At 38.4% G+C, this 13,761-nt stretch overlaps 1 protein-coding gene across 4 annotated transcripts in view; it reads right to left on the bottom strand.

Moving 5' to 3' along the window:
• The window catches only part of shroom4 (shroom family member 4), a 39,747-nt gene that overhangs the window by 20,708 nt on the left and 5,278 nt on the right, over nucleotides 1-13,761 (bottom strand). For 2 of the 4 annotated variants that reach the window (XM_052560097.1, XM_052560098.1), the window contains exon 2: nucleotides 1,541-1,692. The exons of 1 other annotated variant lie outside the window; for it this stretch is intronic. In XM_052560097.1, coding sequence (XP_052416057.1) covers nucleotides 1,541-1,692 — 152 coding nt within the window. Of the gene's footprint in view, nucleotides 1-1,540; nucleotides 1,693-13,628; nucleotides 13,744-13,761 lie in introns of all 4 variants that reach the window. One more of the 4 variants, XM_052560100.1, reaches the window with a different exon arrangement.

The following is a 13,761-nucleotide window of genomic DNA, read 5'->3' as shown; positions in this document are numbered from 1 at the left end:
TATAAAAGCTGTAGAGTATTGAAACTGCTGCTTAAAAGAATGAAGAGAGGAGATTGCGGGTTTATAGAGCAGGAAGAAGGGAGGACATTATAAATAAGTGAGAGAGGAGAAAGAAGATGAAAGAGGGAGGTGTGTGGGATGTACACTCAGCTGTCTGCTAGCTGCTAATGCAGTGAGGCCTCAACACACTGGAATGTGCTGGACTCAGCCGACTGCACGTCCAGTCCAGACTCAACAACAACACACAAAGCACCTCATTTACCCTGCACACATAAATCTAGCAATAAAAGGTAAACATTTATCACAAACTGCATCAATAAAATTCTTCAAATGTTTGTGCGTGTGTGCGTAATAGACGCCTCGTCTGCGCCTCTGCACACAGCCACAGTGAGGCACTATCACATGACACTTTTGACTGTCCACATGCCTGGAAAGGGAAAAACCTGAATGGACTAACACTGACCTGGATACAGCTTAAACACTTACTAGTTATACCGATATATGAAGATCTGATCCTGGATCAGGCCACTGATCACTGAGTGAGTCAAACAGGGTGTGTCAGTCAATTTTGTCTGTCTCGGGTGAAAATACTCTCATGTCTGCCAAACTCTGCTGACGTCAACTCGCATCAAGCCAGCTAAAATAAATACACACATAATCAGAGGCTACTGGTGGACTTCTCCCTCTGTATGTCCTGGCCATCTTCTAGGTGTGATGTTTTAGAAATCACAATGGTAGTTTTACTATAAAGGTGTGACCACATTAGTGAAATTTGGCTAAATCTATTGGAAAAAAGGCCTATTGTCTACTGTCAATAGTGTAGTGATGTACAGAACGAAGCACAGCTCACACAGAAGTCAATTACAAACAAATGCAGCAAATTAGCAAGACAAACTGAACAAACTGTACAAAAAAAACAAAAAAAAAACAGGATTTCTACTGAAATGACTGATTTAACTTGGGAAAATTTGCTGAGCAAAAACTTCAATTTGTATACATGTGTGTTTGTCAAAAATGGAAGTTTCACAGTAAAGCCTTTGTTTTTTATGCATACGTTAGCATTAGCATGTCTTTGAAACAACAGCTTAGGCCAGTGTTGCCATATTGTGGTAAACTAATTAGTGCAAAAACATATGAGCATACAACATATGCATTTAATGGTAAAAGTGACCATACCTGAAGTTAGCATATATACATTTGTTTGTGTCTGCGTCAATATGGCAGTTTCCCTAGAAAGGTGCGAACATATTAGCAAACTTTTGAGGGGCAAAAAATAGGCTCGCTGTTCTTTGTCAATAAAGTAGGAGTTTATGAAGCACACACAGAAGTAACTTTCAAACTGAGCAGTTTTCTGTTAGTTAAAGTGTTGATTTTGCATAACAAATTGAACCTGATATGAAGTCTGCAAAGTGACATTTTTGCCCTTGTGCAAAATTCCTGATTGCGTGGATTAAATTGACTGTATTTTGTCTATGAAAATTTGCCAGACAACGGTAAATGTTACTGCTTTTTAAGCCAGCACATGTGTATGTCTTTGTACCTTCGGACGATGATTTTGAGAACCCTGTAAGAACCTTTGATGAGGATGAGAGCTTCTTGACGGGAGCCGTAGAGAGCCGAGCCGTTAATGTTCACCAGTTCATCCCCCACTCTCAACTTCTTACACTGCGCTGCCTTTCCTCCCTCTTCTATCTTTAGGAGAGACAGAGAGAGAAACAGTTTAAGGTTAAATATTATATTTATGTATGTGTCATATACATTCACACACACCACAGAGGGAGGTCTTCTGAGGAAAAAAAGCCATAACAGATTCTTTTACTCCTGTCAAAGAGGACTTAGAGGTTAAATTCTTAAATCAGAGAAGCACACACACTTGACAGAACTTACTTACGGATAAGCACGTTTACCCACACGGCCTTGTCCATTTAACATGTAACCACTTCCTCTTTTAAAAAATGCAGGACAGAGGGGTCAGGAGTCAAACATACATTCAATGTATACAGCCATTTATCATACACGCATACGGACACACAATACCAAGTTATTCCATCAGGGACCCTCCTACATTAAATAGGACAAAGGGTCAAAGATCAGCTCCAGAGCCACGTTATTCCCATACACAAAATATTAGCCTAGTCAAAACATACACAATCACACTTTCATTCAGTCACGCACATATAAATCTGAGCTTCCTACATAAACGCACACCTTTCATGTTTGGCACACACATGCATTACTGACTATCATATTCATTTTTAGGTCTTACATTGAGACCATTTCTCTATAAACAAATCCTACCATAAAAGCACAGCTAATGCCACAAAGCTTTCAAATTTAAGTCTTTTCATAAATGCCTATAATTATAAAATGGTTCATTATGAAATCTTTAATTTAAAATAGTTTAAACAGAAATGATGTTTGGAATGCCAAAATAATGGGTTTGATTCCCAGAGACATGGATAAAAGTGTATGCCAAATGCATATTTTTAAAACTAAATAAGAAATCATAAAAAGTTCAGCGTGCAATGACGTAACATCAGACAATTTTTTTCATTTATTTGCAGCAGAACCAGTAAATATACTCCAAAGTAAGAAAAAAAAAATTATAATAAAAAAAAATGTATAATGTTTGGATACACATGCAATCATTTTGCAGCAAGTGAGCCCCTGTTTTTCAACATTGAAACCAAATCTTACTGAAACATGTTCACACTTTACCATTTTGTTAGACTCATCCAATGCCAACTGCCGCTCTGCACTGTAGAGTAAACAGATGCACATGTGTTGTGTGTGAATGTGCGTATGCAGTGAGCATTGCAGGACTATTTGATTGTGGGTTTTTTGAGGAGATCAAAGACAGAACGTGTCCAGAGGGGGATAAAGGTAATATTCATGCAGCCAAAATAAAATGCTTGGTGGGGTTTATACTTCACAAAATATTCAGATTTTGTCTCATAAGCAGGTCCAGACACAATGTTTTTGCATTTTCTGTGCTGATCTTGGGGAAAATCCACAGAAATCTGAGAAATTAATTTAGACAGGATAAAAAAACAGACCTGAGAATACCCAGTAGCTGAATCAAATAAGCCAACATATTTAATAACCAGAACACGAAGGAAGAGCTTTGTGAAAAATTGACTTTCTGATTCTGTGGAAACCTGAAGAGCTCATAAGCTGTTTCGCTAGTCAACTTAGGTGACCTGAAAAAGCAAACACTTCGAAGAGACCAGATATGTTTTTGAGACATGGAAACAGAGAAGAAGATCCAAACAGATAAATAAAAAACTAAAAAAGTTATTTCTGCATGACTGAGGCAATTTTTACACAACAATTATGTATTCAAAAACAAAAATGTTTTTCCTTTGCATTTAAAAAAAAAAGTTTTCAAATATTTACAACAACATTTTCATAATTATTAGTGTTTATACATATCCAAAAATGCTGTATTACGTATGCCAGGCCAGTAGTACCTGTAGGAAAGTGATGATTATATCTTGTGCAAAATGCATAACAAGTTTTCAGTTTATGGCTGAAAACGTTATTGTGTAAACTCACCCTGAAAGAATCTTTGAGGACTCAGAACAAGGGTTCCAGAAAGGACCTCATAAATGTCTTTTGGATAGCTTGCGATTCAACATTAGCATATTCTAATCACCTCCAGGGAAGAAATGAAATGTTCATTGCAATAACATCACTCAGATATGCTGACTGAATGACTGTCTTGTTCCCGCAGGCCTGCAGTCTTTCTCCTGTATTCTGCTGGTTCAAGATGCAAAATAGCTGGTTGCATGTAATGGAAAGATTATTCAGATGTATGGTCACAATTACAGCCTCGCTGAGGACATTGCACTTTCTTGCTCTGTCCCTCCTTCCCATCTGCTCCAAACAGACCGTTTCCACAGGATACTATAATCAACATCCTCAAAGCCCTTCAGACTGGACCACACGTCTCAATTCTGAGAAGATGCACGTGTTTGTTTGTACATGCAACACAGAAGTTTGTACATGCAACACTTATTTGAGTAAGTGTTTCCACTTGGTTTTCAACTGGATGAATATGTGTTCGATCTCAGAGACCTGAACTTGTCCAGTAAATCCAATAAACTTCTGTGCCAGTCTAAATGAAACTGGTGCACAGTATGTTCTCCAGGTGCATTGGTGCAGGAGAGAAGTGATGTAGCCTGAGTGACCTTCCGTTAGTTCATAAAACTCAAAACAAACAGTCTTTTTCCACCCTAAAATCCAATCTGCTGCACATACTCCACTGGAAAAGCCCGGTAAACCTCATAGCAGGTATATTTTATGGCAGGATATGTAACACTGTTGCAAAAAGAGAACTAATTTGCATAGTTGGCAGGCACACCCAAGTGCCCCCTTGCAATAAAACAAACTCACACGCACACCGTCTTACCTCATAAGCTGCCGAAGCACTCCGAATTTCCACAACTCCCTGCGAGGAAGACCGGGCAACCAAAATAAATAAAAAGGATAAAAAAGCGTTCACCTGCTGTCCTCCACTAAATCTGTTTAACTGATACCTGGGGCCATGATGTAATGGCACTTCATCCATGAACGTTCGTTCACTTTTAGATCTCGTTGGTTTATTTAGACAAACTTGTCGAACCTGTTGGTGTCAGCTGGTCGGCACGGACTTCACTGAACTTCTATCACTCGCTTTCTTTCTCCCTCTTTCCTGTATGCCCACCCAGCAGTCTCCTTCTCCTACTCTTTCTTTCCTTTCCCTTGAGCTCATGTTCTCCTTCTAGGCTTGATAAAAATAACTGCAACCACACCTATCTTCCATCAGACTCGAGCGTGTGTTTGTGTGTGTGTGCATGTGCAAGAGTGCTTGTTTGGCTTGGGCATGGGCACCGACTTGCTCCCTGGTGATCATGAAATAAAGTTCACAAAGGGACCTTTATGGAAGGTTGAACAGTCCTACGTGACAAATCCCTTTCGGTCTCCCCATTCCTTTAATCTCCCTCAGGAGCGACCACTCCTTACATGCCATGCGAAGAATAAGAATTTCCGTACCCATTCTTCAAACGTGACCTGGTGGAAAATACAGCTGAGGAGGTGAATGTTAGGGGAACTTTCTGCCGGAGTATTTTGTGTTTATAAAAGCACCCGAGATGAGTAGTAAGGGCAGAGACTATGGCAAATAGTTTATTTAACTTTCCAGTCACTCCTTTTTTAGATAAAATACGTTCTGAATTTGAGCTAGAGGAGGCGAGAAACGCCTTAAATTACAAGAGAAGGACTTGAAAATTATAAGTCCCATTATGGGAATAGTTTAAATACAATAATGTCTTTGAGAGGCTATTCCTAGTTATGCTGCCAGTGTACTGAAAAATGCATTTGCACTCCCTGGCTCGGAGACCAGAGGAGGGAGGGGTGTCTGTTTATGTCTGGCATTGATGAAGCAAGCTAGTCTTCACCTCTCCCTGTACAATATGATTGCTAAATTCAGCACAAAGGACATGTGGGCTGACCCAGAATTCCACACTGCATACTATCCAGTATTAAATAGGTAAACACCCCAGAAAACCTCTCTAGTTCTGAGTCAGTGCATAGTTTAGGGCCCTATGATTTCCGCAACTCAGAATCCAGTCATAATAACTGAGTTTGCTGAATAACGCAGAATGTCACAGAATTTGAAGAAATTTTGGATTGAAACGTCAAAAGTAGGTCAGTATACTTAAACACGACATGGACTTGTGTCTATGAATTTTAAACTGCAATAATACAATTCATATATGAATCCTGTATGTTCTGCGTGACTCCTGATGCTCGCTGTGTTTTCAGCTTCTGACGGCTCAAAATGAACACAAACATAATCTCTAGAACTGCTCGGTCATTTTACAGCTTGAGTAAAACTATCATTATATCACATTCAAACAGTAACCTAAAGATCTTCAAAGCAGCACGTCTAAAAAGTTTGGTTTAACTTGAAGAAACAGTAACAGAAATAATACTTAATAGGGCGTTTTAGACCGTGGGAACCTTTTCATAATACTAGAACTAACTGTGGAAGTACCCACTTTTGGGAATTTTCATGCCACCGGAACTGGGTGCGATTTTAGTACTGGACTGCATTTTGAGAGAACCAAATTAGCTCCTACTCCGCCGCAGGGTCTAACCAGCACAACTGGTACAACCCCAGATGTAGGTAGACACTGATTGGCCAAACACGTTCGAAAACAAGCTCACTTGCCAAGATTTAAAACACTATGTAAACATTCTGTAAACATTGTGTCAACTTATTTTACAAATATGATGAACAGCGATAGATAGACGGACGCTGAACTGCAGGCACTTGTAGCAAATGAAGCACTGCCAGTTGTTGGAGATTCGTATTTCTCCTTTACTTTCTTTTAAAATGAGACATTCCACATCCATTATTGTGAAACCCGTGAGACACAACAAAAAAACAGCTATGATCACAGCATCCTCGATTCTCCTGTTGTTAACGTTACTCTTCTGTTAACGTTGTTGAACGGCGTATACAAATGACATTTCTGTCATCCGGTTTACGTCACTTCCCAGTAAACAGAGTACTGTTGGTCAGGGGCTCAGGAAGATGTTTAGTGTGTTTACAGGGCTCGCGTGAAAAGAACCTGTTTATACTGAGAAATATTTATTTTGCGATAGATGCAATTTGTTAAAATAGCAGGATATTCTACTAATTACTTGTTGCAAATAGTGGCAATCATATGCAACTCAGCATTGAATGTTAAATTATTTTTATAAAATTAATAAAAATCTAATTATTAAAAAGAGGCCACCTAATTGGAACAAAAGGCCTAGACCTACACAAACCCTACCCAATCCTTTATTTTTTAACTTTGATTATTTCCTTAAGTTTAATAAAAAAAAAATAAAATAAATGCTTTTATGCAATTAGAAAAGTGAGAAAAAAAGTTTGCCGAAAGGCAGATTCAAACTAATGTTGATTGCGTCAAAAAGAGTATGACTCGTACTTTATCATCTATGCAACTGAATCTGATGATTGACGATCGTCTTTCGTAATCTTGACTGGCCAAATCACACGTTGGTGGGTGAAGCTGATGTCTGCTAACAAGGCGACCTATGTGCACTTAATGTAATTTTTTTTTCAACAGTTAAAGCATTGCCCCCCTCCCCCCCCCATAAAAAAAAGAAAAAAGCAGGGGCTGCCCACTTCCCGCGCCTGTGCTGTTGGTGCGAATGCAACCCTTTAAATGGTACTGGGAAATAGTTTGTGCAAAATCGTCCCAGTACTTTAGTACTGTACATTTAGTTCTGGAACTAAAGGGGTGCTAGTACTAGTACATGTAATGTAAGTACTACTACTAATAAAACAATTATTATTAAAACATTATAAAGAAATAATTTACCAGAAAAATTATTTACATTAAGAGTAAAAGAGTTTTTCTAAAAATAAATACATTTTTAAATAAAATAAATTAAAGATGCTTTTGATTAATAATATTTAATTAAACCATTAAAATGGAATCCAGAAAGTAGAAAACAATTTCATAAGGCCTTAAAATTGTCATTTTTGTTAAACCTTTAATAGATTGCTGTTTAATATCATAAGTTTAATGATTTCAATTAATTAGACATGCTTTTTGATGGATACATTTAAAAATGTATATTTTAATTAAATGCATTTACTTTTAATTGCGTATAGAAAAAATAAAACTGCTAATCAGTTGCTAAGGTGTTTGGAGTGGTTTTAATGCATTGTTTCTGGTAGTTGCTTACTTGCATGCCCATGTCAAAACTTAACCCGCAAAGCTCTAAATAATGGGTGTATCTATCTTACACCAGGCACGTCCAACAGCAAGTAAAAGGAATTTCAGCATTCAAATTGCAATGTATTGAAAGTAATGACAGATCATTTCTTCTTTTTATGAAAAAAAAAGAGAATTGGATTTAGGGTGGGGACTTGATTCCATCTACTGATTTTTGATTGGATGAAGGCAAATTGTTGTAAGAAATAGGCAATGCAAAATGACTGGAGAAATCTGACATACATCCCCAAAACATCCATTGATGAATCATTCACAATAAGAAAATTAATATGCATTTATAAAACAGAAAGGTTGAATTTCTACTTTGTTGACTTTCATTTTTTCCTTTAGCAAAAGTATTGCATTTATTTCCAAAACAATAAAGATATATTTTCTCACTATCATACAGACGTTCACTGCTGGTCATATCAATGTTTAATATAGCCTATTACCTTGCATAATACATGCAAACATCATGCGACAGACATCAATTCTGATTACATTCGTAAACAAAGCAAAAGGTTTACCTGATTCAATATTTCAGGGATCACATCAGTTCTTGTATTCATCACGCATGAGTGTGAAAACCGATCTGCAGTGAGTAGAGGGTCTATATGGACCATGGGCCTCTGCAGCAGTGAAGAATGGGCTCCCTGTCTCTCAGTCCCAGCATCAGCCCTGGAGGCATGAGGTCACCCCCTCTATCGCTCTATAAATAACAGGGCGTCGCTCTTTGCCAGTCTGGCTCATGGCCTGCCATTGTGCCACAGCTGGCCAGAAGAACGGTCAGTCTAAGCTGCCTAGAGACCAGAAGGCTCTTACCAAGCATTGTCAATCCCAAAACAAGCAAAGCAACATAGTAGGGCTGTGCAAAAAAAAGCGATTTTCATGCACATCTGATGAGTAAAGACGCTCCTTAAATTAGAAGTATTATCTCCAGCACGTGTGTTCAGATCAGGGTTGCCAGGTTTTCACAACAAATCCTGCCCTGTTGCTTCTCAAAACTAGTCCAAAACTAACCACGATTCCAGGAGGTTCCCAGATAAAAAAAAATAATAAATTGCTTCCCGGGGTTTAAATAAACTTTTTTTTTTTTTTTAAATGCCAACCAATGTTGCCAAGTCGGTGGTTGTTTTTCATGTCCGCGGGACGAAACAGCAATACCAATAACGTGATATTTAGCCCCTAAAATGCAAATTTTACCAAGGCAACCATGCCATAAAACTAAAATTTTAACCCCGGAAAGCAATTTTTTTTATCAGATTTGTTGTGAAAATCTGGCAACCATGATCTGAACGCACGTGCTGGAGATATACTTCTAATAACAGGAGCGTCTTTACTGATGAGATGTGCATGAAAATCGCATTCGATTTTTTTGCACAGCCCTACAACATAGGTAATATAGGGAACAAAGTTGCCCGTTTTATAGGAAACACTTGTACACTAGCTAAAAAGAGAGAGAGAGAGATAATAGAGTGCAGAACGGACATATCAAGCAGTATTTTATGAAATTACGTTCCGTAAAATTGGAATAAGTATTTCATGTTGACTGACACTAATCTGGGAGGGTTCAGCCTTTGAATAAACTCATTTGTATAGGAATCTGTCATAACATTTTACACAGGACCTACAATATATGTTTGGACATCACCATTTTTCAGCAGTAATTCTTCAACTTTTTCCAGTGGGACCTTTATGAGGTGGAGGGTTGTCCAAGAACACTACTCTAGAACAAGTGCTGCTTTATCAATGCCTTAATGGTTTCCCCAGTCAGAAAACAGCCAGAGGTACGCAACCCAGAAACAGCCCCAGAGTACAAGACTGACCTGTTTTTATATGACAGATACTTTTTACTATATATCCTGTAACACAACAGCTTATTTGAAACAATGAAAAGACTCTGAACCCCTCGGGAAAGTATGCGTCAACTTGAAATGTGGTCATGGAAAAATGGAAAAAAGGTGTAAGATAATGGGGAAGTGTGTGAGACGAAGACATCTTAGGCAGGTCTAGGAAGTGTGGGGAACATGGGTCTTGGCTCTCTTTTGCTCTACACTTATCCGGACGGAAATAACAACAGACATCACAGCAACTGGAGCGAGGAAAAAGAGTGGAAAATAAGTCACATGTATGTGTGGAAATGCATACGCACCAAAAAAAAAAATCCATTGAGGAGGACAGAGAAGGGTCTATATTCCTACTAAAGTTTTACTTAAGTACACTTTAAAAGTCAGCCAAAGGGAAATTTAGAGCCTAGCTGGAATAAACACATATCCTGAGCTATTGTAGCATTAAGGGAAACTCAAGACCTCAGGAAAACTAAAAACATGCCTTGTATTTATCATTAGTTGTATTTTCTTGCATGAAACATAATAATGTTCCCAACTGGCTCACTGCATAGCAATTTGCTCCCCTGCAAGTGTTAATACATATTCAAAGTTGCAAATTAATACCAAATGCCAAAATCTAGGGGGGAATGCAATTCAGAACATCAATTTAAAAAAACCACAAACATACCCTGACGCACATACACTATACACACACAAACACACAGCTATCCCAGGCTTTGCTTTCATTCCACAACAATCAAAAGCAGAGTCAGAGGGTCACTCTGGAAACCCCATAGTGCCCAGAATCCGCCAGTGGCCTCCACAAGACGAGGCCTAACAGCTGCCATTCCCACCCAAATCCTCTTCAGGAAACTTCCCATCTCATTCCTGGAATCTTAAAGGATTTTGCCTTGTTGGTGCATTTGCTCATGTTATCAGAAGACTTTCCACTTACAATTGTGGTCTGATGTGCTTTACAAAGTCAGAATATTAAGAAAGAATAAATAAAAATCTGTGTTTTACAGTACAATGTACAAGTACATAAATATATATATATATATTTTTTTTTTTACTATTTTCTACTTTACGTCATGTCTTGAATATAACAATTTCCCCATAAAATTATAGTACAGGTAGTTTTTACTTATAAAAACATTTTATAAATATATTTTTCACAGTAAAATTGTGCATGTGTACATGTACATGTGTGTACAGTAAAAACACGTCATCGGTTAACTACAAATGTTAACTAGCCTAAATAATTTTTGGGTTACAATTATTAAAAAAGTTTTACAGGGCATAATGTGGTAAAAACTAGTGAAAGACCAGTAACAGCTAGGCCAATCAAACTTTATTTTTTCAGATAACTTTTAGGAATTTTGAATTAATATTTTGTAAAGTAACTGAAACAAATTTCAGATATGTCTCATTTGATATCATTAACTTAAAAGCAGTATTTTATGACATTTTAGGACAATTTGATAATTTTCTAGGCAATTTTGCTGAGGATCAGTTTTGACTTGCATATGATCTTCTCATTCATGGAGGCATTTGAGCTACACAACAGGGACCTATGAGCAGTTGTATTCAAAGCTCTGTCTGAAATCTGGTGTTAGGGGAATGCATTCTAGCACTCATGCTTGTGTTGCGGTCTTCTGCTGCTCATAAAAGAGAAAAGAATGAGGTTGTGAGCCCTGAGTAACCCCCTCCTCTGCAGCATGGCCTTTGTCTACTGTTGGACAAGGATTTGAGCCTCCACTCAACAACACAACCAAACTGACTGACAGATGTATTATCCCCACTGAAGTCCCCTTTATCTGTCCCGACACACACACAAACCTGGTTAATCTGGAGCTAAGAAAACACCTCAGCGTTACGGCAAAGCAGCAACAAAGCTCCCCCGCTAAGAACACAGTGCTTATCTGAATGTTTTCCTTCAGTATCTGAGGTCACCGGTGCGGGCTGGGAGACCTCTGTACACCGCAAGTAGATGGGAGTGACGGATAGGAGCCACCGGAAGGGTTATTCTGCTCCAAGTAAGAGTTAAGAACTTGGGAATGCAGGCGAACCTGGAAAAATGATATACTTGGATGCATTCAAGGTCAGAGTGGGTGAGAAGATCACTGCTGGCTTTTAGCTCCTTCATTTATGAGGAGAGACAGAAGAGTGGGGGTGGAGAGAGAGAGAGAGAGAGAGAGAGAGAGAGAGAAGGTGGGTGAGACAGCATGAGTGAGAGGGTGACAAAGGCTTCATTCAATGCTCAGGCTGGGGGAAAATGAGAGAGCACTACCTCAGTGTGTTGAGCTATGACTGAGTCTAAAGTTCCATTGTGCTCCCAGACTTTTAAAGGTGTGACACACAGCCATGGGTCACCACTGCAACTGAATCAACAGCCAATGACCTATATTCACAGGAGAACATGACCACAAGAACAAGATACGATAGAAATGTAGAGACCAACAAATAATAATTAAGAGGACGTGCACATAAATTCAAGTTGAAAGAAATGCACCAAAAATCGTCTAGTCCGTCACGACAGTGTGCGATTTACGACGTGTGTTTTGTTTCAAGGAGACTCATGAGGAAGAAATGCCTTTCTGTGGAGAAACCATTTATAACATTCCTCAATTTGTTTGCCTTCTACAGACTTCACTGGTAAATGCTGTTTGCACGGACTTTCTTCTCAAATTGTTAAACCAGCAAAAAATATGTGGGGGGACATAGCTTGATCATTGAAATAAGACCAAAACAACACCTAATCCGAACACATAAGTACATGTTAAACATTCACAGCACAGCACTGTAAAGATCACCTCATTATCCTGACGGCACTATTACAATTACAGTGGTCATGCATTAAAAACTAACAAATTAAAAATGCCCCAGCTGAACAAATTACAACTTGCTTTTTCTGTAAGTGTAATTTGAGGCAAATGGCATATGCATGCATATAATATATATATATATATATATATATATATATATATATATATATATATATATATATATATATATACACACACATTTGAAAATTTGAATACTGAACAATTTACATTAAAAGGATATAGGATTTTACTGTGCTTTTTGATAATTTTGGAGCGAACCATGTCAGTTGTTATTGTGAACTAAAACTATTAAAAATCATTTTCAGTAACTGAAATAAATGTCATAGTTTCAAAATATCATATAAAACACATCACATTATAAAAATTATCACTGAGATTTGAGAAGTGTTTCCAAAACCTACAAATAAAATTACGCAAACAAGAATAAAGCAGAAACTAAATATATTCACTTTGCTAGGGAACACAGAAAGAAAAAAATCAGGACAACATTTATCACCACTGTTGGACTTTTCCACAAACATCCCAAAGTGATCAATCATGCTTTAGAGGTGCACTGGGAAAACCAGGGAAAACTTTTGATGCACGTCCAGAAACAGCAGTGTGTGCGCTCTCATAACAAGGGCTCTTTCCTCAAGAGGTGAGAAACCATTTTTGAAGTGCCGCTAAATATTGTCTGTTTTACAAAAGTTCAGCATTAGGCAAATTAAAGGAACATCAAACCACTTCCCAGTGCACATGGCAATAAATTACTTTGGTGAGCTTGATTGTTATTGGAGCAACAGACATGTGCACTAATCATGAGGTACAATCTCGAATCCGAATTCTCCCAAGTCTGGAAGTTTGACATGCTCTACATCACCCCATCGCTCTCCATTATGGCTGCAATTGCAAATATTGAGCATATAGCAGGTCTCGTTTCCGAAAAAGACAATGGTGGTTGTCAGCGAGTCAGTAACCTTTGGACCAAAGTTAACTTGGATTGATCCATCACTGTCATAGCAGACATGGGGAGAGGAGGGGCATCATGATGGCTCAATTTAAGACCTGTCATCCCTCAGCTTCCTGTCATTTATGAATAAGGCTATAGTGAGTCTTTTAATGGCGTAATGTGTGTGAAGTGTCCTCGTCCCCTCAGCTAACCTCCTCCACACACACTGATCCCCCTACCCCAGACTCACCTCCCTGGGATCAAAGAGGACTTTGGAGTGGTTTTGACGGCTGGTTGAGCCCAAATGTTGGATACGAGGTTGGCCGACAAGCTTTTGGTGGAAGCGTTTGATGTGGTCAGGTCTCCTGCAGAACACAGATGAA

The sequence above is a fragment of the Carassius gibelio genome, chromosome B7 (genome assembly GCF_023724105.1).
Source record: "Carassius gibelio isolate Cgi1373 ecotype wild population from Czech Republic chromosome B7, carGib1.2-hapl.c, whole genome shotgun sequence".
Classification (NCBI taxonomy): domain Eukaryota; kingdom Metazoa; phylum Chordata; class Actinopteri; order Cypriniformes; family Cyprinidae; genus Carassius; species Carassius gibelio.
The sequence above is the reverse complement of the archived record's forward strand: the minus strand, read 5'-3'. Positions and strand labels throughout refer to the sequence as shown.